This window comes from Pongo pygmaeus, chromosome X, assembly GCF_028885625.2.
Source record: "Pongo pygmaeus isolate AG05252 chromosome X, NHGRI_mPonPyg2-v2.0_pri, whole genome shotgun sequence".
Classification (NCBI taxonomy): Eukaryota; Metazoa; Chordata; class Mammalia; order Primates; family Hominidae; genus Pongo; species Pongo pygmaeus.
Window position 1 is genome coordinate 105,527,952 of NC_072396.2, and position 22,731 is coordinate 105,550,682.

The following is a 22,731-nucleotide window of genomic DNA, read 5'->3' on the forward strand; positions in this document are numbered from 1 at the left end:
ATATTATCAAGTTTCTAAACTTTGAGAAAATCATACTTGAAACATGGTAAGGCATAGTTGCTTTGATTTGCATTTCTTTGTTTGAGCATCTTTTCATATGTTTATTAGTAATCTGTATTTCTTTTCTGTGAGCAAATCTGTTCATGTCTTTTGGCATATTTTTCTATTGGGTTGTTTATCATTTTACTAATGATCTGCAAGAGCTTTTAGATTCTTACAAGTTAGCCTTTTGACAGTCAATGTTTATGGTTTTTTTTTTTTTTTTTTTTTTTACTTTACCAAAGTTTAAAATTTTTATGCAATTAATTTATCAATATTTTCCTTTGGTGGAGAAAGTAAGTTCGTCACTTTCAATTGAGTTCTGAAAAGCCATTAGCAAGATTGTAAGGCACTAGGACTTCCTTTCTTGGCTCCTGAAAGGGCCTCCTCCACACAGGGGCCCCTCACAGTGGAGTCCCTCCCTCTGGGGTGTCATATTTCAATGTTCTAAGAAAGAGGCTGCCTGGAGGGTCTATATTTGGAGTATGACTCCTCAGTAGGGACAGGTGAATGTGTGGGGACTAACTTCTGCATATTTGGTCCCTGAGTTTTGGGATTATTCTGAGGGGCTATGGGAGGTGCAGTGAAGTTGTAACACAAGGCAGGACATGAAAAAACTTCTTTTTCTTGGCAATTGCTTGGGATCCTGTACATTGCCCTTCCACTTCTGAGGGAAAAAAAAATGACACGGACATCAGGTGTGTTGCAGTGATTCACAGTCATCCACAGACCCTCACCACCATCTCCACTGGAAAATATTGAACACTCGCCACTGCTAGGGTAATGTGTAGTACATGAATGGCAGACACCGGCGAAATCTCAAGTGTTATGATGGATGAAAATTCCACCTGTTAAGCCTCCTTTCCATCCAAGCTCTAGCAGTTGGTCGTTCCATGGGTGTGGTAAGGCTGATCTGATTACATGCTTATGTAAAATCCAAATAAAGCCCCTTGAATGGAAAACAGGTTAATTTGGGAAGTCACTAGTAAAGCAGGTTAATTTTGTAAGTCACTAGTAAAGCACTAGGCTCATCAGGAGTTGGGTCTTAAATATATCCTCTAGGAGTCTTCTCTGAAGGTCTTAGACACCTGAAAAAAGACGCTGAGTTCAGCCAGAACTTCAAAAGTTACAAATCACCTGTGTAAAATTGTCAAGATTAGAAAACGAAATGTCTTTCGAAAGATTAACTTATAGATCATATTGAAAACGTGCTGGTTTTGTTTAGGACAATTTTGTATTTAAAATGTCAAGAATTACTAGTCAGTTTTGAAAGCTGTAAAATAGTTTGCAGTAACTAGAAGACATTTTAAAATGTGGCACAAAATAATGTAAACAAAAGAATGAGTCTTTTGTTATTTTTACACCCTGAATATTTTTTGTGTCAAATGAAAATGGCTATACTGTATTTTCTGATTACAAAATTAGAAAAAAAGGTCATATTAAAAGAAAAAAAAAGGAACACAAAAAAGAAAATTAAAGCTCTGCTTGCACCTTCTGCTTTCCCTCCTGATACCCCCTTCCACAGCCCATTTGGTGCAGGCATTGTTCTTAGAGACGGCAGGTCATGTAGGGGGCGGGTGGGGAGTGCTGGTCTTATAGCCTAAGAGAGAAAGAAGTGATTACTCAAAGAAGAAACATAAAAGGCCACAGCCAAGGGCCGGGAGTGGGTAGGGGGATGCAGACCCTCCCCTGTAACTGAAGATGGGTAAACTCCAACCACAAGGCGATGATGCCACTTGTGGGCCCTCAGATTGGAGAGGACGGAGATGAGTGACAACGGCGTGCGCACTGGGGCGCCGAGCACAGACCAGAGAAGGGGGATGTCTGTGCGTGCGGAGTGGAGGAGGGGGGAGTTCCTGGTGACTGGCCGCCGGCCCTTGGTGGGTGGTAGGGGGTGGTGGGGAGGAGGGCGAGCTCGGCGGTGACGCGTGGTCCTCACGTGACCCGGAGCTGCAGAGCTACGCAGCCTTCGGTGCAGTCGTCACTCGCATCTGGCTACCAGCTCCCCGCTGCCCTGCGCTCGGCGGGCTGGCATCGGGCCCGGGAAAAGCGGAGCAGGTAAGGGCCCCGGGGCCCGCGCGCCCTGGCTGGGCCGGCAGAAGCTCACTGACCCCGGCAGCGGTTACAGGGCTTGAGGGCGCGGTGGTCTATGCTGCCTCAAGTTCGAGGAGCCTTTGCCTAGACCCCTTGCCCCCGCCTACATCTGTGCAGGCGAACCGTGGGCTTTGATTTGTGGGGAGATTGTCTCTGCCAGAGGGAAATACAGAGATTGAGATGCCCATCGCTCTAATCACTGGCCACACATGTCCGCTCGCTTCCTGCTCAATTTAGTGGAAGGGATGCGCCACGGTGGCGTTTGCAGAGAAAATGGTGGGCCTTAGAGACTGGACGGTGGGGTTGGTAAGGGTGGCGTCTCAGACTGTGGGGAGGGACGTTTGATAACCAGGTTCCTGAACCCGGAAAGGCGAGTATTGGGATCTATGTCCTGGGCTCTAGACCAACACTAAGTGGTTTTACTCTCTCCTGTCTGTCGGACAGTAGTTCGGTGTGGCACTGTTTGCGGCGAGGAGAAAGGAAGGAGAGGAGAAAACTGCACTGGATCAAGGAGGTTAGTGTGAGTACAGGCACTATTTAAACCATTGGAGTTCTATATGAATTCTATGACAGGAACTTAGGTGCGGCTGTCTGATTGGGATGTGGGGTGGGGCTAGCTTGGGGACTTTCCCTAAACTGCATTTTACTTACCAAGCTTAGGACTTTTAAATTGTATGCTGAAGACCAATAAAGACAGAAAACTTTTCTACAGATGCTTTTATTTGCATTTCAGATAATATTGAGAAAAAGATAAATTGTATTAAAGAATATTACTTTTTTTTTTTTTTTAGATGGCCTTTGGCAGGGAAGGATAGTGATTTTGTAGAAGCTAAAGGCTTCCCCTACAGCTTTTCTCTTCTGCTGGAGACTCCTAGAGATAGGTTGAAAGGGACGTGGACAGCAGTAGGTTGTGGTTCTAGAGTATGGGATCTGGGGGCTCCCATCTCTCCTGCCATCCTTCAGTTTTCCAGATCCCTCTACCTACCTGACTATCTTGGTGGAGGAAATGGTGGGCTTTTGGGGAAATCCCTAGAACCCTACAGGTGGTTTTAAAATAATTTGCCTTGTCGGGCCTAGTGGCTCTTGCCTGTAATCCCAGCACTTTGAGAGGCCCAAGCAAGAGGATTGCTTGAGCTCAGGTGTTCAAGACCAGCCTGGGCAACATAGCGAGACTTGGTCTCTACATATAATTTAAAAATTAGCTGGGTATGGTGGCACAGTCTGTAGTTCCTGCTACTCGGGAGGCTGAGGTGGGAGGATCTTTTGAGCCTGGGAGGTCGAGACTGTGGTGAGCCATGATCATGCCACTGCATTCCAGCCTGGGTGACAGAGTGGGGCCCTGTCTCAAAATAAATAAAAAATAAAATAAAATAAAATAATGTGCCTCTGTCTGTTGCCTTTTACTTTTCCTGCCTCCCTTTTCCATCCTTCCCATTTCAGTGCTGGGGAAGCCCCAGGCTTTTTTTTTTTTTTTTTTCTGCCAGCAAATGGGTCTCTAAATCCAGGCAAGTAGGTACAGGGACCTATGTCTTAGATGGTAAGTGTCACAAGTACTTAACATCCACTTTCTTCTTTTTCTCCATCTGTTCCAAGGTCTTCCCATAGGCCTGCAGTAGGGCTGTTTACCATTGGAAGCAAGGGAAAGAGGAGGAGACCAATCTAGAAGCATGGAGGTTGGTGTGAAGCGGGGGTAGTCTCTGGGGATGACAAGAGAGGGTGGGCATAGGAGGTGGGTGAGATTTAAGAGGATCTCAGTGGAGTGCTGGATTGCCACAGTGCTGCCATGCCTCCTATGGATTTCAGTGCAGGAAATGATAGGAATATAGGGGTAAGGGTGGGCTGGAGTATGACTGGGGGAAGACTTGATGGGGGGACCATGAGATGGTACACATTAGTATATAGAACCTGGGCTCTGGCGAGGCAGGCATTGGGGTCAGGGATCAGGTTGCTTGTCTGTTCTACCAGGGACTCGGTTTCCATTACCTACTCTTTGTTTACTTGTCCATAGATCTGCCTGCATGTCTGCTGCAGGGCTTAAGATCACTGGAAGCAAAGAAACAAAGAGGAGATTGCTCCTGATCAGTATAGACTGGTAAGAGTGTGGGGACTGCCTGAGTAGACCTCTAAAGTGGGTTAGTGGAGACCAGTGTGCATCCAGTAAGGACCAGTGACCAGTCTGGAGGATGAGGATCCTCAGTCTCTCCTTTTCCAGCCACCTTTCCCACCATCCCTGTCATTTACTCCATACCCTCACCTGAATTCTGGTACAGGGAAAAGAGTGTGACAGTGTCTTGGGGAGTGGGGTGGACTGAGAAACGTAGAAAGGTAGTTTGCTAATAATATGCCTGTCCCATCAAGAACAAACTCTCTACTCCCATCTGTCCCTCCATCTGTCTGTCTGTCTCTAGGTCCAGAGATCTCATGAATTTATATATCTACTTTAGGGTGTATTGCCAAGAGAAGCAAGAGGAGAGGAGGGAACTGCCTCGGATCATTACAGGTTGGTATGAGGGTGGGGCCCTGTAGACAGGTGACCAGAGTAGGTCCAGTAGAAATCAAAGTCTGGGGCTTCTCGGTTGCTCTCATTTATCTTCAGACCTCCTACCATCCTTTCCACTGTTCATTTGGTGTATGGAAATGTGTATAGAAGTATCTTGGAAGAAAATTATTGGGCATTGGGGAAGGTGGAGAGAGGATGAAATAAGAGGAATGGAGAGGCTGCTAATCATCCTCTCTTCCACCAAGCACATGGTTCTACCCTTTTCTGTTCCTCTGTGTATCTATCTGTATGATGCAACAAAATCAGAAGAGAAATTTTAGTCCATTTCCTTCCTCCACTTCTAGGTCCACCTCCAGAGGCAGCTGTAGTGGCCTTTGAGTGGCTGAAGACCAGCACCCTCACAGGCCTACACCCACAACTACCGCTCTCTTTACCCCAGCCCGAGTGCACTCTACCATACCTTGTTCGTGCTTTTAGCAGGGGTGATTACATGGGCCGCATTCAGGAAGTGGGCTGGGTGACTGCAGGACTGGTGATCTGGGCTGGCACCTGCTACTACATTTACAAATTTACCAAGGGAAGAGCCCAGAGTGTGAAGACTCTTGCCAGAAATGGATCCACAGTTAAGATGGAGACTGTGGTTGGGGTACAGGGCCAGACCTTGGCCATAAGTGAAGCAGAGATTAAGACTAAACCCCAAGCTGAGATTGGAGCAGAAACTGGAGCAAGAAGTGGGCCTGGGGCTGAAGTAGAGACCAAGGTCACTGCTATAGCCATACAGAGAGCCAACTCTCAGGCCAAGGCAATGGTTGGGGCAGAGCCAGAGACTCAATCTGAGTCCAAAGTGGTGGCTGGAACACTGGTCATGACAGAGGCAGTGACTCTGACTGAGGTCAAGGCCAAAGCCAGGGAAGTGGCCATGAAAGAAGCAGTGACCCAAACTGATGCTGAGGCTGGCAAAATAGTTAAGAAAGAAGCAGTGACGCAGACCAAGGCTAAAGCTTGGGCGCTGGTTGCCAAGACAGAGGCCAAGAGAGAAGCAATGACCCAGACCAAAGCTGAAACTCATATATTGGCTGAAAAAGAGACAGAGATTAACAGAGTAATGGTTACACAGAGTGAGACCTTGGCAGTACCCAGGGACGTGGCCAAGATGGGGGCCACGAACAAGACTGGAATTGTGGATGAAACCAAGACAAGAGCTCTGGAAGAGACTGTGAGTGTGGCTAAGACTCAGTCTGAGGCCAGGCCTGGTGCCACAGTTGATGCTAGGGGAAATCCCAATGGCATGTCCAGGGAGGTGGCTGGAGTGGACATGAAGTCCTGTGCACAGTCTCAGGCTGTGACCAAGATCCAGGGTGATGACATGCCTGGTACTGGGGTTGAGGACATGGGGAATTGTAAAACCATGTCTAGGGCAGAGTCTGGGGCAGACACCAGGGCTTCTGCTCAGCCTCAAATTGTTGCCAAAACCCAGACTGAGGCCATTCCTGGGGCAAAGATTGATGCCGGGGGTAACACCAATGCCATGTGTAAGGTGGGGGCAGGGGCAGATGTGAGAGCTTGTATACAACCTCAGACTGTGGCCAAGAAACAGGCTGAGGTGACGTCTGGTGCCAGGGTTGATGGTAGGGGAAATACCAATGTCATATCTAAGGCAATAACTGGAGCTGACATGAGAGCTGCTGCTCAGCCTCAAGCTGTTGCCAGTACTCACGCTGAGGCCATGTTTGATGCCAAGGTTAAGAACAGAGGCAATCCCAATGCCATGACTAAAGCAGGGGCCAGGGCAAACTTGAGGGCCAATTCCCAGGTTGAGGCCTTGCCTGATGCCAGGGATAAGAGCAGAGGCAATCCCAATGTTACGGCTAAGGTGGGGGATGGGACAGACATGTTGTCCTGTACACAGCCTCAGCTTGTGGCCAGTGTTCAGGCTGATACCTTGTCTGATGGCAGAATTAAGGTCAAGGGCAATGTCAATACCATGCCTAAGGAAGGAGCTGGGGTGGATATGAAGGCTCAAGGTATGGCCCAGAGCCAGGGTGAAGCCTTACCTAATACTAGAGGTAAGGCTAGGGGCAAAGCCAAAGCCAAGTGTAAGACAGGGGCTGGGATGGACATGAAAACCTGTACACAACCTCAGACTGGGGTCAAGACCCCAGCTGAGGCCTTGCTTGATTCCAGGGTTGATGGTAGGGGCAATCCTAATGCCACTTCTAAAGCCGGGACTAAGGCAGACCAGAGGGCCTGTGGTCAGCCCCTGGTTGTGGCCAATCCCCAGGGTGAGGCCTTGCCTGGTGCCAAGAATAAAGTCAAGGGCAATCCCCATGCTGTGCTTAAGGTGGGGGCTGGAGAAGGTGCAACAGACTCTGCCCAGCCTGAGGCAGTGGTCAGTTCCCAGGGTGAGGCCTTGCTTGGTACCAAGAATAAAGTTAAGGGTAATCCCAATGTTGTGCCTAAGGCAGAAGTTGAGGCAGGTGCAATGGGTACTGCCCAGCTTCAGATTGTGGCCAGTTCCAAGGGTGAGGCCTTGCTTGATTCTAAGAATAAGGTCAAGGGTAATTCCAATGCTGTGTCTAAGGCAGGGGCTGGGACAGATACAACAGGCTCTGTCCGGCCCCAGATTGTGGCCAATTCCCAGGGTGAGGTCTTGCCTGGTGCCAAGAATAAGGTCAGAGGCAATCCCACTACTGTGCCTAATTCAGGTGTTGGGCCATATACAACAGACTCTACCCGGCCCCAGGCTGTGGCCAATTCTCAGGGTGAGGTCTTGCCTGGTGCCAAAAATAAGGTCAAGGCCAATCTTAGTGCTCTGTCTAAGGCAGAAACTGGGATGGGTGCAACAGGCTCTGTCCAGCCCCAGGCTGTGGCTAATTGCCATTGTGAGACCTTGCCTGGTGCCAAGAATAAGGTCAGGGGAAATTGGAACGCTGTGTCTAAGGCAGGGGCTGGGATGGATACAAGGGGCTCTGCCCAGCCCCAGGCTGTGGCCAATTCCCAGGGTGAAGTCTTGCCTGGTGCCAAGAATAAGGTCAAGGGCAATCCCAATGTCGTGTCTAAGGCAGGGGCCAGAGAAGATACAGTGGGCTCTGCCCAGCCTCAGGTTGTGGCCAACTCCCAGCGTGAGACCTTGCCTGGTGCCAGGAATAAGGTCAAGGGCAATTCCAATGTTGTGTCTAAGGCAGGGGCCAGAGAAGATACAATGGGCTCTGCCCAGCCTCAGGTTGTGGCCAACTCCCAGCGTGAGACCTTGCCTGGTGCCAGGAATAAAGTCAAGGGCAATTCCAATGCTATTTCTAAGGCAGAGGCTGGGGCAGGCATAATGGGCTCTGTCCAGGTCCAGGTTGTGGCCAGTTCTCAGGGTGAGGTCTTGCCTGGGGCCAAAAATAAGGTCAGGGGAAATTCCAATGCTGTGCCTAAGGCAGAGGCTGGGGCAGATACAGTGGGCTCTGCCCAGCCCCAAGCTGTCGCTAATTCCCAGAGTGAGACCTTGCTTGGTGCCAGGAATAAGGTCAAGGGCAATACCAATGCTGTGCCTAAAGCAGGGACTGGGGCAGGCACAAGGCACTCTGCCCAGTCTCAGATTGTGGCCGGTTCCCAGGGTGAGACCTTGCCTGGGGCAAGGGACAAGGCTATGCCCAGTTCTGAGGCAGAAGCCACAGCAGAAGATGAGGTCTATGCAAAGCCTGAGTCTGAGGCCATGCCCACTTCTGAGAGTGAGGGTGGGTCAGGCACTCAAGCCTGCAGAAAGACTCAGCCTAACATCCATGACTACTACTGGAATGGGATTGGTGTTGAAGATTGGATTGCTGCTGAGCGGTGGATCAAATTTAGGTTTCAGACCATGGATGGAGACTGGGAAAATAGCGTGTCCTGGGCTGATGATGAGAATGAAGCCAGTATTGGGTCCTGGAGTGGGGCTAGTGATAAGGCTGGGATTATTCGGTCTTGGGCTGTGGCTTGTGATGAGACCAGTGTTAAGTCCTGGGCTGGGGCCAGGGCTGAGAATGTGGTTGGTATTGGGACTTGGGCTAGAGCTGGGGAGCAGGCCAGTGGAGGGCTCTGGGCTGGTGGTCAGACTAGTGAGGGGACCTGGGCTGGGGACAAGGCCAGTGGAGGAGCCTGGACTGGGGCTGAGAACCAGGCTAGTGGGGGATCTTGGGCTCTCACTGGGAATCAGGCCATTGGAGAGCTTTGGGCTGCGGGTCAGGCCAGTGATGGGTCCTGGCCTGGGGGACAGGCCAGTGGGGTGTCCTGGGTTGGGGAAGAGGCCATTGGAGGGTCCTGGACTGGGGCTGAGAACCAAGCCAGTGGAGGGTCTTGGGCTGGAGCTGGGGCTGGGAATATGAGTAGTGTTTCATACTGGGCTGGGGTTGTGGATCAGGCCGGTGGAGGGTCCTGGGCTGGGACTAGTGATCAATCTGGTGGTGGGTCCAAGCCTAGATTTGAGGATCAAGCCAGTGGAGAAGGGTCCTGGGCTGGGGCTGGTGGCCAGGCTAGTGGAGGGTCAATGTTGGGGCCTGAGGACCAGTCCAGTGGAAGGTCTTGGGCTGACACTGCAGACCAAGCCAGTGGAGGGTCTAGGCTGGGCCATGTAGATCAGTCCAGTGGTGGGGCCTGGGCTGGGACACTTGATCAGTCTGGTGGTGGGTCCAAGCCTAGATTTGAAAATCAGACCACTGAAGAAGGGTCTTGGGCTGGGGCTGGTGGCCAGGCTGGTGGAGGGTCCAAGGTGGGGCCTGAAGACCAGTCCAGTGGAAGGTCATGGGCTAACTCTGGGGACCAAATCAGTGGAGGATTCTTAGTTGGGATTGTGGACCAGGCCAATGGAGGGTCCTGGACTGGGGCTGGGCATCCAGCTAGTGTTGGGCCAAAGCCTATATTTGAGGATCAGGTCAGTGGCAGAGGGTCCTGGGCTGATGCCGGGGACCAGGTTGTTGGAGATTCTAGGCTGGGGCTTAGGGACCAGTCTAGTGGAGATTCCTGGGCTGGCACTGGGGACCAGGCCAGTGGATGGTTCTGTGTTTGCCCTGGGAGTCAGATGAATGGAGGGTCTTGGGGTGGGGCTAGTGGCCAGGATGTTGGAGGGTCTAGGCCAGGGCCCACGAGCCAGTCCAGTGCTGGGTCCTGGGATAGCACTGGGAGTCAGGTCAGTGGAAGCTGCTGGACTGGGGCTGGGGCTGTGGATCAGACTGGTGGTTGTTCCAAACCTGGATTTGAGGATCAGGCCATTGGAGGGGGGTTCTGGCCTGGTGCTGGGGACCAGACTGGTGGAGGCTCCAGGCCAGGGTCTGAGGATCAGTCCAGTGGAATAGGTTCCTGGGCTGTGACTGGTGGCCAGGTCCTTGGGGGAGCTAGGCCGGGGCCTGCAGACCAGTCCAGTGGTGGGTCCTGGGCTGGCACTGGGAATCAGTCCAGTGGAAGGTCCTGGATTGGGCCTGGGGATCAGGCTGGTGACTGTTCCAAGCCTGAATTTGAGGATCAGGCTTGTGGAGGAGGCTCCTGGGCTGGTGCTGGGAGCCAAGCCAGTGGAGAATCATGGGCTGGATCTAGGCCTGGGAATGAGGCCATTGGAGGGTCTAGGATGGGATCTGAGGACCAGGCCACTGGAGGATCCTGGGCTAGATCTGAGGACCAGGCCAGTGGAAGGTTCCAGGTCAGTTTTGAGGTGGAGGCCAACGAAGGATTCTGGTTTGGGCCTGGGGCTGAGGCCGTTATAGGGTCTTGGTGCTGGACAGAGGAAAAAGCTGATATTGTGTCCAGGCCTGATGATAAAGATGAGGCCACTACTGCATCCAGATCAGGGGCTGGGGAAGAGGCCATCATTTGTTCTAGGATTGAGGCTGAGAACAAGGCTAGTAGTGGCTCCTGGATTAGATCTGAGGAGGTGGCTTATATGGGCTCCTGTGTAGGGGCTGAGGCTGGGGCTGAGGCTGGGGCTGAGGATGAGGCTGGGGCTGAGGCTGAGGCTGGGGCTGAGGCTGGGGCTGAGGCTGGGGCTGGGGCTGGGGCTGAGGCTGAGGCTGGGGCTGAGGCTAGGGCTGGGACTGAGGCTGGGGCTGGGACTGAGGCTGGGGCTGGGGCTGAGGCTGGGGCTGGGGCTGGGGCTGAGGCTGGGGCTGAGGCTGAGGCTGGGGCTGAGGCTGGGGCTGGGGCTGGGGCTGAGGCTGGGGATGAGGCTGGGGCTGAGGCTGTGGCTGGGGCTGGGGCTGGGGCTGAGGCTGAGGCTGAGGCTGGGGCTGGGACTGGGACTGAGGCTGGAGCTAGGGCTGGGGCTGAGGCTGAGGCTGGGGCTGAGGCTGAGGCTAGGGCTGGGGCTGGGGCTGAGGCTGGGGCTGGGGCTGAGGCTGAGGCTGGGGCTGGGGCTGAGGCTCGGGCTGAGGCTCAGGCTGAGGCTGGGGCTAGGGCTGAGGCTGAGGCTGGGGCTGAGGCTGAGGCTGGGGCTGGGGCTGGGGCTGGGGCTGGGGCTGAGGCTGGGGCTGGGGTTTGGTCCTGGGATGGAGATGCAACCACTGTAGAGTCTAGGCTTGGGGCTGGGGAAGAAGCTGGTGTAGAGTCCTGGGCCTTGGCTAGGGATGTGGGAGAGGATGAGCTAAGTAGAGAGTCCAGCCCTGATATTGAGGAGATCAGTTTAAGGTCTTTGTTTTGGGCTGAGAGTGAGAACAGTAATACGTTCAGATCTAAGAGTGGGAAAGATGCCAATTTTGAGTCTGGAGCTGGGGATAACACCAGCATCAAGGATAAGTTTGAGGCTGCCGGTGGAGTTGATATAGGGTCTTGGTTCTGTGCTGGTAATGAAAACACAAGTGAGGACAAATCTGCACCTAAGGCTAAAGCCAAAAAGTCTTCTGAGTCAAGAGGCATATATCCGTCCATGGTCCCTGGGGCAGGAATGGGGTCATGGGATGGAGCCATGATCTGGTCGGAAACTAAGTTTGCACACCAAAGTGAGGCCAGCTTCCCAGTTGAAGATGAGTCCAGAAAGCAAACCAGGACTGGGGAAAAAACTCGGCCCTGGTCTTGCCGCTGTAAACACGAAGCTAATATGGATCCACGAGATCTTGAAAAACTCATTTGCATGATTGAGATGACTGAAGATCCTTCTGTTCATGAAATAGCCAATAATGCTTTATATAACAGTGCTGATTATCCTTATTCTCATGAAGTTGTTCGTAATGTAGGTGGAATTTCAGTTATTGAAAGCTTGCTCAATAATCCCTACCCCAGTGTTAGGCAGAAGGCTTTAAATGCACTGAATAATATCTCAGTGGCTGCCGAAAACCATAGGAAGGTTAAAACTTACTTAAACCAAGTATGTGAAGACACCGTCACCTATCCCTTGAACTCAAATGTGCAGTTGGCTGGACTAAGGTTGATAAGGCATCTGACTATTACCAGTGAATATCAGCATATGGTTACAAATTATATTTCAGAATTTCTTCGTTTGTTAACGGTGGGAAGTGGAGAAACTAAAGACCATGTTTTGGGAATGCTTTTGAATTTCTCTAAAAATCCATCTATGACAAAAGACTTGCTCGTTGCCAATGCACCAACATCACTGATTAACATTTTTAGCAAGAAAGAGACAAAGGAGAATATTCTTAATGCTCTTTCACTATTTGAAAATATAAATTACCATTTTAAAAGAAGAGCAAAAGCATTTACCCAGGACAAATTCAGTAAAAATTCCCTTTATTTCCTATTCCAACGACCTAAAGCATGTGCCAAGAAACTTCGAGCCTTAGCAGCAGAATGCAATGACCCTGAGGTGAAAGAGAGAGTTGAGCTATTAATAAGCAAACTCTGATTGGCTGTATGTTCCCAAACAAATTTGAGTAATATTTTGGTTTTGCACTCTGGAAGTAATGCACATTGTAAATTGCATTATAACTTTGAAACTGATGTTACCTATGATGGTCTATAGCTGGACCATTTTATGAACACCAAATGAATTCAAGCTTGTACTAAAAATACATGTGTTGATTTTTATCTTGTCTGGATTGAGATATTTTTAGTATGCTTCATGAGCAGAAACTGAATGGATTCTTCATAAGTAAGGTAATCTTTGGTCCTTTGTGTGGACTTATGTTTATACATTTAAGACTTTATTTTTATGTCATCAATAAAGTTGTGTGTTTTAAGCAGCAGAAAAAAGTCATTGTCCTTGTCCTTGAGTTTATGATCTGTTTGGAAAGGCAAGATATATGGAAACAAAAAGATAGCAATAAAACGGGGAGCTTCCAATCATGGCCAGATGCCTCCTATCAGTGTTTAGAGGCGGCAGAAACTGCTGCAGGCAACAGTGCTCAAGGAAAGTTTTATAAAGGAGGGGGATCCTTAGGTAAGCTGGGCTTCAAGGATACAAAAGGATCAGGAGGGCACTCAAGATGGAAGGAGTGATGGGAAAAAAGGCATGGAGATGGGAATCCTTCTGCAGAGAGAAGTGCTGGCCTGCTTGGAGTGCAAAGTATAGGGAGGGTAGTGACGAGAGGGAGAGAGAGTCAGGCAGTAGAGGTGAGTCCTGTTCGTGGAGCACCCCTAACTGCTAAACTGGGGTGTCTGAATATTACTACATCCACCCCTGGGAGACATCAAGGCCTTTTGTGACCAGAGGAATGACAAGATGAAAGGAAAACGATATGGTAGATTTATGTGCAGCAGGAGTCCAACCTGGGGCGGGGATAGGAGTGGTGACTGGAGATTGGAAAAACAGGAAGCTACCACAACTTAGTTCAGGCGTGAGATAATAAAGGTGTGAAATTTTACTGGAGGCCATGGGAATGGTAAGGAGAGGATGGACGTGAGAGGCCCTTTGAGCCAATAAGTGCTGAGATGTGTTCTGGAGACATACAGAGAGGACCAATTTTATTTTAGGGTCCTTGGGGCATTTGACAGAAAAATGTCCTCTTTGCCAATTCTGGTATCCATGTAAGTAAACAGTTACAACTTTGAAATAATAAGAAAGTATACTAGAAGAAAGAAGAAGTTTTAGTGCTTGTATCGGATTTCCTTTATAAGGTTGGTTAAGGTGGGGCCTTTATGGAACCATAGAGAGTGTTGTTGGGATACACATAGAAGATCTACCTCTCTCCCACCCCATAGTGAGGGTGAGGGTGTCGGGGGAGGACCACTCTCAAACTGCTGGTGGGAGTATACACTGGTACAAGGTCCATTGGAATATATGCATACCCTTTGACCCTGTAATTCCACTTGTAGAAATGTATCTTTAGGAAATAATCACATAATTGGCTTGTAGGAAGCTGTGCATCTTCAAACTGTTTTGAAGGGTGAAAAGTTGTAAACGACCCAAGTATCTCAAGATAGGCAGTCGGCTAAGCAAATTGATGTATGTCTACACATTTAAATATTATGCCGCTATTGAAAATGTTGATGGACATCTACATGTGCTTACATTAGAAATTCAGCATATAATCTTAAGTGGGAAAAATAGGCTGTAAAACCACATGCCATACATTTAATGAAGAAAAAGTATATATCTAAATTATCTTGCTACATACTCTGAGAATATTAATAGTTTTCTGTGGGTGTTAGACTGATGGGTGATTTCATTTGTTGTTTTTTCTCTTTCTTTCTTTCTTTTTTTTTGTTTTAAGACGGAGTCTCCCTCTGTCGCCCAGGCTAGAGTACAATGGCGCAGTCTGGGCTCACTGCAACCTCTATCTCCTGGGTTCAAGCGATTCTCCTGCCTCAGCCTCCCGAGTAGCTGGGATTACAGGCGCCTGCCACCACACCTGGCTTTTTTTTTTTTTTGTATTTTTAGTAGAGACGGGGTTTCACCATGTTGGCCAGACTGGTCTTGAACTCCTGACCTCAGGTGATCTGCCCACCTTGGCCTCCCAAAGTGCTGGGATTACAGGCGTGAGCCACCACGCCCAGCCTCATTTGTTTTTACTCATCTCTATTTATGATATTTATATAATAAGTGGAATTTTATGCATAATTTACTAACAAGGAAGAGGATGAATTCATATTAGGCAGGCCTGGTCAATAGTATTTGAGGGACCTGGAGCAAAAGTATAAATGGAGGCTCACGTATTTATGTCTACATATTTGGAAAGTATAACTTAAAATTTTAAATAAATATTATTTGTAAAGCAATAAGTGTTTTAAAATGTAAATCATATTAGGTATTTTAAAAATAAAACCATTCTCAACACTAGCATTCGATGGCGACCAACTTACTCTACTGTAAAAAAAATGATGTCACACTTGTAGTGGATTCTACCATCTGCTGCCCTGATCCTCCTTCAGGAATGAAAATCTTATTACTTTAATTGCCAGGAGTGCGGCAAGTAGACAGTCCTCAGCTGTCAGCCCTCTTCAGGAATTTCCTCAGCTGAAGAAAGCCACCTCCCCCAAGGTTACACCCCCTACCTGGGGGTATTTCACATCCAATTACTGATGGATATGGCCTTCTTGCCCCAAATTGGGACAGCTTAACTCCTCCTTCTGTCCAATCCTGCTTCCTTCTTTTCCCTTCCACAGGTGTTGATCCCAAGAGCATTCCCTAGTAAAAACCCTTCATGCTGAACTCTATCTCTGGGTCTGCTTCCTGGGAAGCTAACCTGCAACAGTTGGTACAAGAAGTGGTTCGAGAAAGCAAACACTGATGAAATTTTGGAGATGAATCACCTGCTACCCAGCTGTCAATGAAGACTCCATCATTGGTGGTAGGTGGAGTAGATAGGCCTCTGGAACATGGTAGCGGAGGAATTGTTAAAACTTTCAATGGTGGTTAACTGGGGTGGCATACTGGTAAAAGGGGACACATTAACTGGTGCCATTTATCAGACCTTTGAGAAATATGGAATATATTAAATATAAGGAAGGCCAGAAAATTGGGTGGCTGTTGCTAAGCAGATTGAGCTCTGGAAAAGAATAACAAAAAGCTGAATTAAATTAATCAACAATTGAAAGCTATGTTTGAAAGTCAGAGGGCTTTATTCATAACATATAAAGAGGCTCTCATCTTTTCCAGGTAGAAGGTGGAGAAATCTGAAGAGTAGACTCAGGATTTGTTAAAAGCAAGCTTCAAAGAAAGTTAAAATTCTAACCAAGACAAGTCTTCTATGCCGAGTTATGTGCCATGGTTAAGAAGGAATGGGACTCTGACACTTGGGATGGGGGACATCTGGATTGATGTCCCTAAAAATCTTATATCCCCAGATTCCCCTGAGCCCCTTGAGAAGTGTCCTACTCCTCCCTATTAAGGGCTGGCACTCCATCTTGCTTCAATATATGGAATCCTTTCCCCTGTAAGAGAACCTGGGTTTCCCTCAGAATCTGCCCTCACCTCCTATCCTGGCCACTGGGCCTATAACTAGGGTTAAGCCACAGCATAATCTAGCTGGTGATGTGCTGGGTGTAATAAGGAAAGAAAGAGAATACACCAACAAAGTTTCAGGACATAACCTAGCCAGCATGTACTAGAAGGTGCTGAGAGAGTAAGTATGGCATCAAATTCTGAGGAGCTTGATCAGGAGGGCTGGAATATAAACTTGAATATGAGAGAATTAGTCAATTTGAAAGTGCTTTCCCAGAATACAGGATTTAATACCCTGGAGAAAACCACAGGAAATGACACGAACTCATTACTGCGATGGCTCCTCAAAGTATGGAAAAAGCCATGGCCTACATTAAGTGAGGTGTAAATGCCAGAGTTGCCATAGAAGATGGTGGAAAAAGGGATCAAAGACTCAGAGAGGTGAGAATTATATAATAAACCTATTATGTAAGGCCAGAAAACCCTCCAGAAGATTATATTCTACAGGAGGATCCAAAGGACAAACCATTTACCAAAGCTATAAGAAATATTCTGGTGAGAGGGACATCAGCATTACTGAGAAGTTCAGTAGTGGCTCTCTTCTGCATGCCAGGGCTCAGAGTAGGAGAGGTTCTTATGGAACAAGGATCACTGATAGAAATGATGATGCCTCTGAAACAATAGAGGCAAGATGGCTGCACTTAACTGTCAGAAGTCAGGTGGATGTAAATACCACAATGCACTGCAGGGTCAGAGTGGCAGGTGGGGAGGTTTGACCTGCAGAGAGCTATGGAGATGGTTAATAGAACACAGTACCCCTAGTGGGTAGATGGTTAAGAGACAGTTAATAGGACATGGGCAGTCAATATAACATAATGTCCTGAGGGGAAATAGGCAGCCAACAATCTGCACTCTATACAATCAAAAGAAATGAAAGGTGTTCACAGGTTTGAGGGAGGCTGCCTCAATAAAAAGTCATAATTACTTATTCAGCTTCTAGTCTCAAGTCAGGTTTTGATCCATAACACATGGTTTGAAGGAAAGGCTGAGTGCCCAGGAAGAAGGACCCTACAATGCATGTGTAGTAATGATTTCTCTAGTCCTTCCATTTACTCAGGTAACTGTGTACCAAGGAAAGAGAAATACTCAAACATTTTGAGAACAGATGGACACTGGTTCTGAGTTGATATTGACACCTAGAGACCTAAAGTGTCTTAATTGGCCCCCTTATTAGAATGGGGGCACATGGGAGCCAAGCATTAAGGGGGATCCTGGCCTAGGTAGGGTTCACAGTGGGCCCACTGAGTTCACAGACCCACTCAGTGGTTATGTTTTTGATCTCTGAATGTATAATTGGAATAGACATAGTTGGTTAGTTGGTACAAGCCCTGTAGTAGTTCTTTGGCCTGTGGAGTCAGAGCTATTTGTAGATGAGAAGGCCAAGTGGAAGCTTCTGAAACTGCCCTCACCTTCCCTGGCCAAGAGAGTAAATGAAAACATATGGCATCTGTGGAGTGGAGGATGGCAGAAATTATTGCCGCCTTTGAAGACCTAGAGAATGAAGAGGTGTGGTCTCCATCATATCTTCGTTTAATTCACCAGTTTAATCCCCTGCAAAATGTGGACAGAGCCTAGATGACACTAGACTACTGAAAACTCAGCCAAGTAGTAAGACAATTGCAATGGCATACCAGATATGATATCTTTGCTACAGCAGAAAGCATGGCCTTAAGTACCTAGTTTTCAGCTATTGATTTAGAAAATGTGTTTTTTTCCCTATCTGTATCATAATGGAAAGTTCATATTCACACAGAATGGATAAGAGTATGCATACACAGTTTTTCCTCAGTGCTCTACTAACTGTCATGTCCTCTGTCATAATATAGTCTGAAGAGGTCTGGACCACTTGAACATCTTTCAGAATATAGTACTAGTCCACAATGTCCGTGACATCATGCTAATTGGACCAAAATAAGTAGGAAGGGGCTAGCACATTCGAGGCCTTAGTAAGGCACATGCACTATGGAGAATGGGAGATGAATCCTACAAAGATCCAGGCAGTTGGCCACATTAAGTCTAATTTTTAGGAGTTGAATGGCCTGGGGAATGCTAGAATATCCTCTCAAAGGGAAGGACAAATTAAGGTATTTTTTACCTTCTTCACAGAGAATTTTCTGGAAGTGCACTGCCTGGTAGGCCTCTTTGGGTTCTGGAAATATCACATTTCACACCTGGAATTACTGTTTTACCCCATATACTGGGTGACACCAAAAGTGCCAGCTTTGAGGAGAACTATAGCAGAACAAGGCCCTATAGCAGGTCCAGGATGCAGTTTTAGGCAGTTCTGCCACTTGATGCATACAAGAGACAGTCCTTATGGTACTGATTCAGGTGAACTCCAAAACTGGGGCTTAGCCCGGGGGGGTTCTTGGCTTCACTCAGGAAAGAATTCAAGAGCAAGCTGACAGTAAAAGAAGGCAAGTTTATTAGAGCAATAGTGTATAGCAAAATGGCTGCTCCATAGACAGACCAGGGCTGTCTCATAGGCAAAGGAGCCCTGAGTAGCAGTGTGCAGCAAAGTTGCTGCTCCACAGGCAAAGCAGCCTGGAGCAGCAGCAGCAGCAGCAGCAGCAGCAGCAATATATAGCAACAGTAGCATTCTGGAGCAGCAGAGGGAGCAGGAGCAGCAGTTCTGCTGGCTAGCTATATTTATACCCACTCATAATTATATGCTAATGAAGGAATGGGTTTTTGGAATTTTCTAGAAAAGGAGTAGAAAGTTCCTAGAACCATATAAGGCAACTTCTAGGTCATTGCCGTGGCACATTGCTGTGGCATTTGTAAACTGTCATGGCACTGGTTGGAGTGTCTTTAATAATGAGCAGTGAGGACAACCAAAGGTTGCTTTTTTCATCATCTCCTGGTGTCTTTACTGCATCCTGTTTTTGGTGAGCAGGGCCATTACCAGTGCGTGGAAAACAAGTCCTGCTGATGTCCTATCTCAGTATTAGAGGTATCTGTGTTGGAAAAAGATGCCATGTGGAGTTTTTGGAAGCCCCATGGGAAAGGCCCTATGGGAAGCCCCTATGGGGAAATCACAACTTAGCTAGGGTTGTGGAGCAAAGCCATGTCATATGAATGGAAAATTATATACATTTTAAGAACAGCTCCTGACATGCTACTACATCCTGGTAGAGATGAAATGCCTGACTATAGAACATCTAGTGGCCATGCAGCCAGAACTGCTTCATGAGCTGAGTTCTGTCAAATCCACCAAGGTATACGGTTGAGTAGCCCCAGCAATGAGATGGAAGTTTCTTTTTTGTTTCTTTTTTTGAGACAGGGTCTTGCTCTGTCACCCAGGCTGGAGTGCAGTGGCACAATCATGGCTCACTGCAGCCTTGACCTCCTGGCTCAAGTGATCCTCCCACCTCAGCCTCCTGAGTAGTAGGAATATAGGCACACACCACCATACCTCGCTAATCTTTTAATTTTTTTGTAGAGCTTGGGCTCCACTATGTTGCTCAGGCTGGTCGCAAACTCCTGGGCTCGAGGGCCTTTCCTGCCTTGGCCTCCCAAAGTGCTGGGATTAGAGGCATGAGCCACTGTGTCCAGCCAAGATGGAAGTTTTACATATGGGATCAAGCACAAGCAGGACTGGAGGGCATAAGCAGTTGCATGATCAGGTAGAGCAGATCCTCTATGATAGCCACCACTGTTACACTAGTACCTTTCCTTATCTATAGCTATGGCCTTACACCAGATCCCATGTGACACAGGCGTTCAAGTGTTCTTTATTTTTTTAATTTTTATTTTTTTTCTTCTTATTTAGGACAATTTGCTTAATTTATTGCCTTAGAATTTTTTTTCTCTTTTTTTTTAATTATACTTTAAGTTTTAGGGTACATGTGCACAATGTGCAGGTTAGTTACATATGTATACATGTGCCATGTTGGTGTGCTGCACCCATTAACTCGTCATTTAACATTAGGTATATCTCCTAATGCTATCCCTCCCCCCTACCCCCACCCCACAACAGGCCCCGGTGTGTGATGTTCCCCTTCCTGTGTCCATGTATTCTCATTGTTCAATTCCCACCTATGAGTGAGAACATGCGGTGTTTGGTTTTTTGTCCTTGTGATACTTTGCTGAGAATGATGGTTTCCAGCTTCATCCATGTCCCTACAAAGGACATGAACTCATCCTTTTTTATGGCTGCATAGTATTCCATGGTGTATATGTGCCACATTTTCTTAATCCAGTCTATCATTGTTGGACATTTGGGTTGGTTCCAAGTCTTTGCTATTGTGAATAGTGCCGCAATAAACATACATGTGCATGTGTCTTTATAGCAGCATGATTTATAATCCTTTGGGTATATACCCAGTAATGGGATGGCTGGGTCAAATGGTATTTCTAGTTCTAGATCCCTGAGGAATTGTCACACTGACTTCCACAATGGTTGAACTAGTTTACAGTCCCACCAACAGTGTAAAAGTGTTCCTATTTCTCCACATCCTCTCCAGCACCCGTTGTTTCCTGACTTTTTAATGATCACCATTCTAACTGGTGTGAGATGGTATCTCACTGTGGTTTTGATTTGCATTTCTCTGATGACCAGTGATGATGAGCATTTTTTCATGTGTCTTTTGGCTGCATAAATGTCTTCTTTTGAGAAGTGTCTGTTAATATCCTTCGCCCACTTTTTGATGGGGCTGTTTGTTTTTTTCTTTTAAATTTGTTTGAGTTCATTGTAGATTCTGGATATTAGCCTTTTGTCAGATGAGTAGATTGCAAAAATTTTCTCCCATTCTGTAGGTTGCCTGTTCACTCTGATGGTAGTTTCTTTTGCTGTGCAGAAGCCCTTTAGTTTAATTAGATCCCATTTGTCAATTTTGGCTTTTGTTGCCACTGCTTTTGGTGTTTTAGACATGAAATCCTTGCCCATGCTTATGCCCTGAATGGTATTGCCTAGGTTTTCTTCTAGGGTTTTTATGGTTTTAGGTCTGATATTTAAGTCTTTAATCCATCTTGAATTAATTTTTGTATAAGATGTAAGGAAGGGATCCAGTTTCAGCTTTCTACATATGGCTAGCCAGTTTTCCCAGCACCATTTATTAAATAGGGAATTCTTTCCCCATTTCTTGTTTTTGTCAGGTTTGTCAAAGATCAGATGGCTGTAGATATGTGGCATTATTTCTGAGGGCTCTGTTCTGTTCCATTGGTCTATGTCTCTGTTTTGGTACCAGTACCATGCTGTTTTGGTTACTGTAGCCTTGTAGTATAGTTTGAAGTCAGTTAGCGTGATGCCTCCAGCTTTGTTCTTTTGGCTTAGGATTGACTTGGCAATGCGGGCTCTTCTTTGGTTCCATATGAACTTTAAAGTAGTTTTTCCCAATTCTGTGAAGAAAGTCATTGGTAGCTTGATGGGGATGGCATTGAATCTATAAATTACCTTGGGCAGTATGGCCATTTTCACGATATTGATTCTTCCTACCCAAGTGTTCTTTAATAAGTTTGTGTGTGTGTGTGTGTGTGAGAGAGAGAGAGAGAGAGAGAGAAGGAGAGAGAGATTCTAGACCCAAGACCCTTCAAAACATGAGACTTAGGGGGACCTTCTGGCTCAGTCCTAAGAACCCTCCTGCCTAGTTATGAGGCTAGGGTAGCAGTGGACAACATTTCTAAATGTTTTGGAGAGATAGGTGGTCTTATAGTCAGTTCTGGGTCTGACTCTGGCCCCAGGTCCCCAGATTCTTACTCTAGTGTTGTTGTAGTAGTAGACTCAGGGCTTAGAGGTTGGTTTAAGATTTTGAGTACAGTGGCTTTGCTGGGTCATGCACATATAAGAAATCATATAACACCACTTTTCAAGGGTGAAAATGCAATCCTTCTTCTTGGGCAAAAAGGTCCATTTCTGAAAATCATATGAACTGATTGGTCCTTGAGGCAGTTTAGTGTAGGGGAAAGAATATAATCTGGAGTGAGGAATGAATGGGGAGGGATATTAACATTTCTCTTCCCCTTTTATTTTTCAGACATAAAGGAGAAGATTTGGGAGAGGGAGAGGATTAATCCTGATTTGAACTCTTCGAATTTGAAGTGCTTATGTACTATGATTTGAATATGGTTTATCCCCATCCAAACTCATGTTGAGGATGGGTTCCCAATGTGACAGTGTTGGGAGGTGGTACCCTTGAGAGGCGTTTGTGTCATGAGGAATCTGTCCTGATGAGGGTATGAATGCAGTCTCTTTGGAGTGAGAGTTCTTATGCTCATGGGACTGGATTAGTTACTGTGAGAAGGTTGGTTGTTATAAAGTGAGTCTGCCTCTTGTGCTTGGTGTCTTTTGCGTGTACCTGTTTCCCCTTTTGTTTCTTTGCCATGTTTTGATGCCCTCAAAAGAAGTTGTCGGATGTGACTGCCCAGTCTTGAACTTCCCAGCCCTCAAAACTGTGAGTTAAATAAAACGTTTCTTTATAAATGTCTAAGTCTTAGGCATTCTCTTATAGCAACACACAACAAACTAAGACACTGTGGGACTTCCAAGTGGAGAAGCTCAGTATTTATTTGAGAGGTATGGGTCTAGAGCTCAGAATACATGTCTGGGCTGAATATACATATTACGGATGATAACAGAAGAATAAGTCAGGTAGCCTCAATGAGGAGTACAGATGGAAAAACTGAGGACAGAACACTGAGGAAGCCTAGTACATGTGGGGCTTTGGCAGAGAATAGTGCAGAATTGAAACCGAGGGTACAGCCTTCCAGCAGTATTATCATGCATGTCCTTGTACGTCCTTTTTTCTTTAAAAAA

General features: G+C 47.1%; 1 protein-coding gene across 1 annotated transcript; it reads left to right on the forward strand.

Annotated features, from left to right (window-relative positions):
- The first annotated feature begins 1,628 nt into the window (after positions 1-1,628).
- ARMCX4 (armadillo repeat containing X-linked 4) lies at positions 1,629-12,787 on the forward strand. Its single transcript, XM_063660375.1, has 8 exons — positions 1,629-2,097; positions 2,578-2,647; positions 3,727-3,806; positions 4,142-4,225; positions 4,542-4,633; positions 4,978-10,553; positions 10,686-10,751; positions 11,064-12,787. The coding sequence occupies exons 4-8, from the start codon at positions 4,152-4,154 to the stop codon at positions 12,438-12,440; spliced, it is 7,185 nt and encodes a 2,394-aa protein (XP_063516445.1). The 5' UTR covers positions 1,629-2,097; positions 2,578-2,647; positions 3,727-3,806; positions 4,142-4,151; the 3' UTR covers positions 12,441-12,787.
- The last annotated feature ends 9,944 nt before the right edge of the window (positions 12,788-22,731 follow it).

What these genes read in the sequence shown, in the direction of transcription:
- ARMCX4 (XM_063660375.1), top strand. Translation starts at nt 4,152, where the DNA reads ATGTCTGCTGCAGGGCTTAAGATCACTGGAAGCAAAGAAACAAAGAGG. An exon ending in CTCCTGATCAGTATAGACTG is followed by an intron (nt 4,226 to 4,541) that starts GTAAGAGTGTGG and finishes GTCTGTCTCTAG; the next exon opens with GTCCAGAGATCTCATGAATT. An exon ending in GCTCCTGTGTAGGGGCTGAG is followed by an intron (nt 10,554 to 10,685) that starts GCTGGGGCTGAG and finishes GCTGGGACTGAG; the next exon opens with GCTGGGGCTGGGACTGAGGC.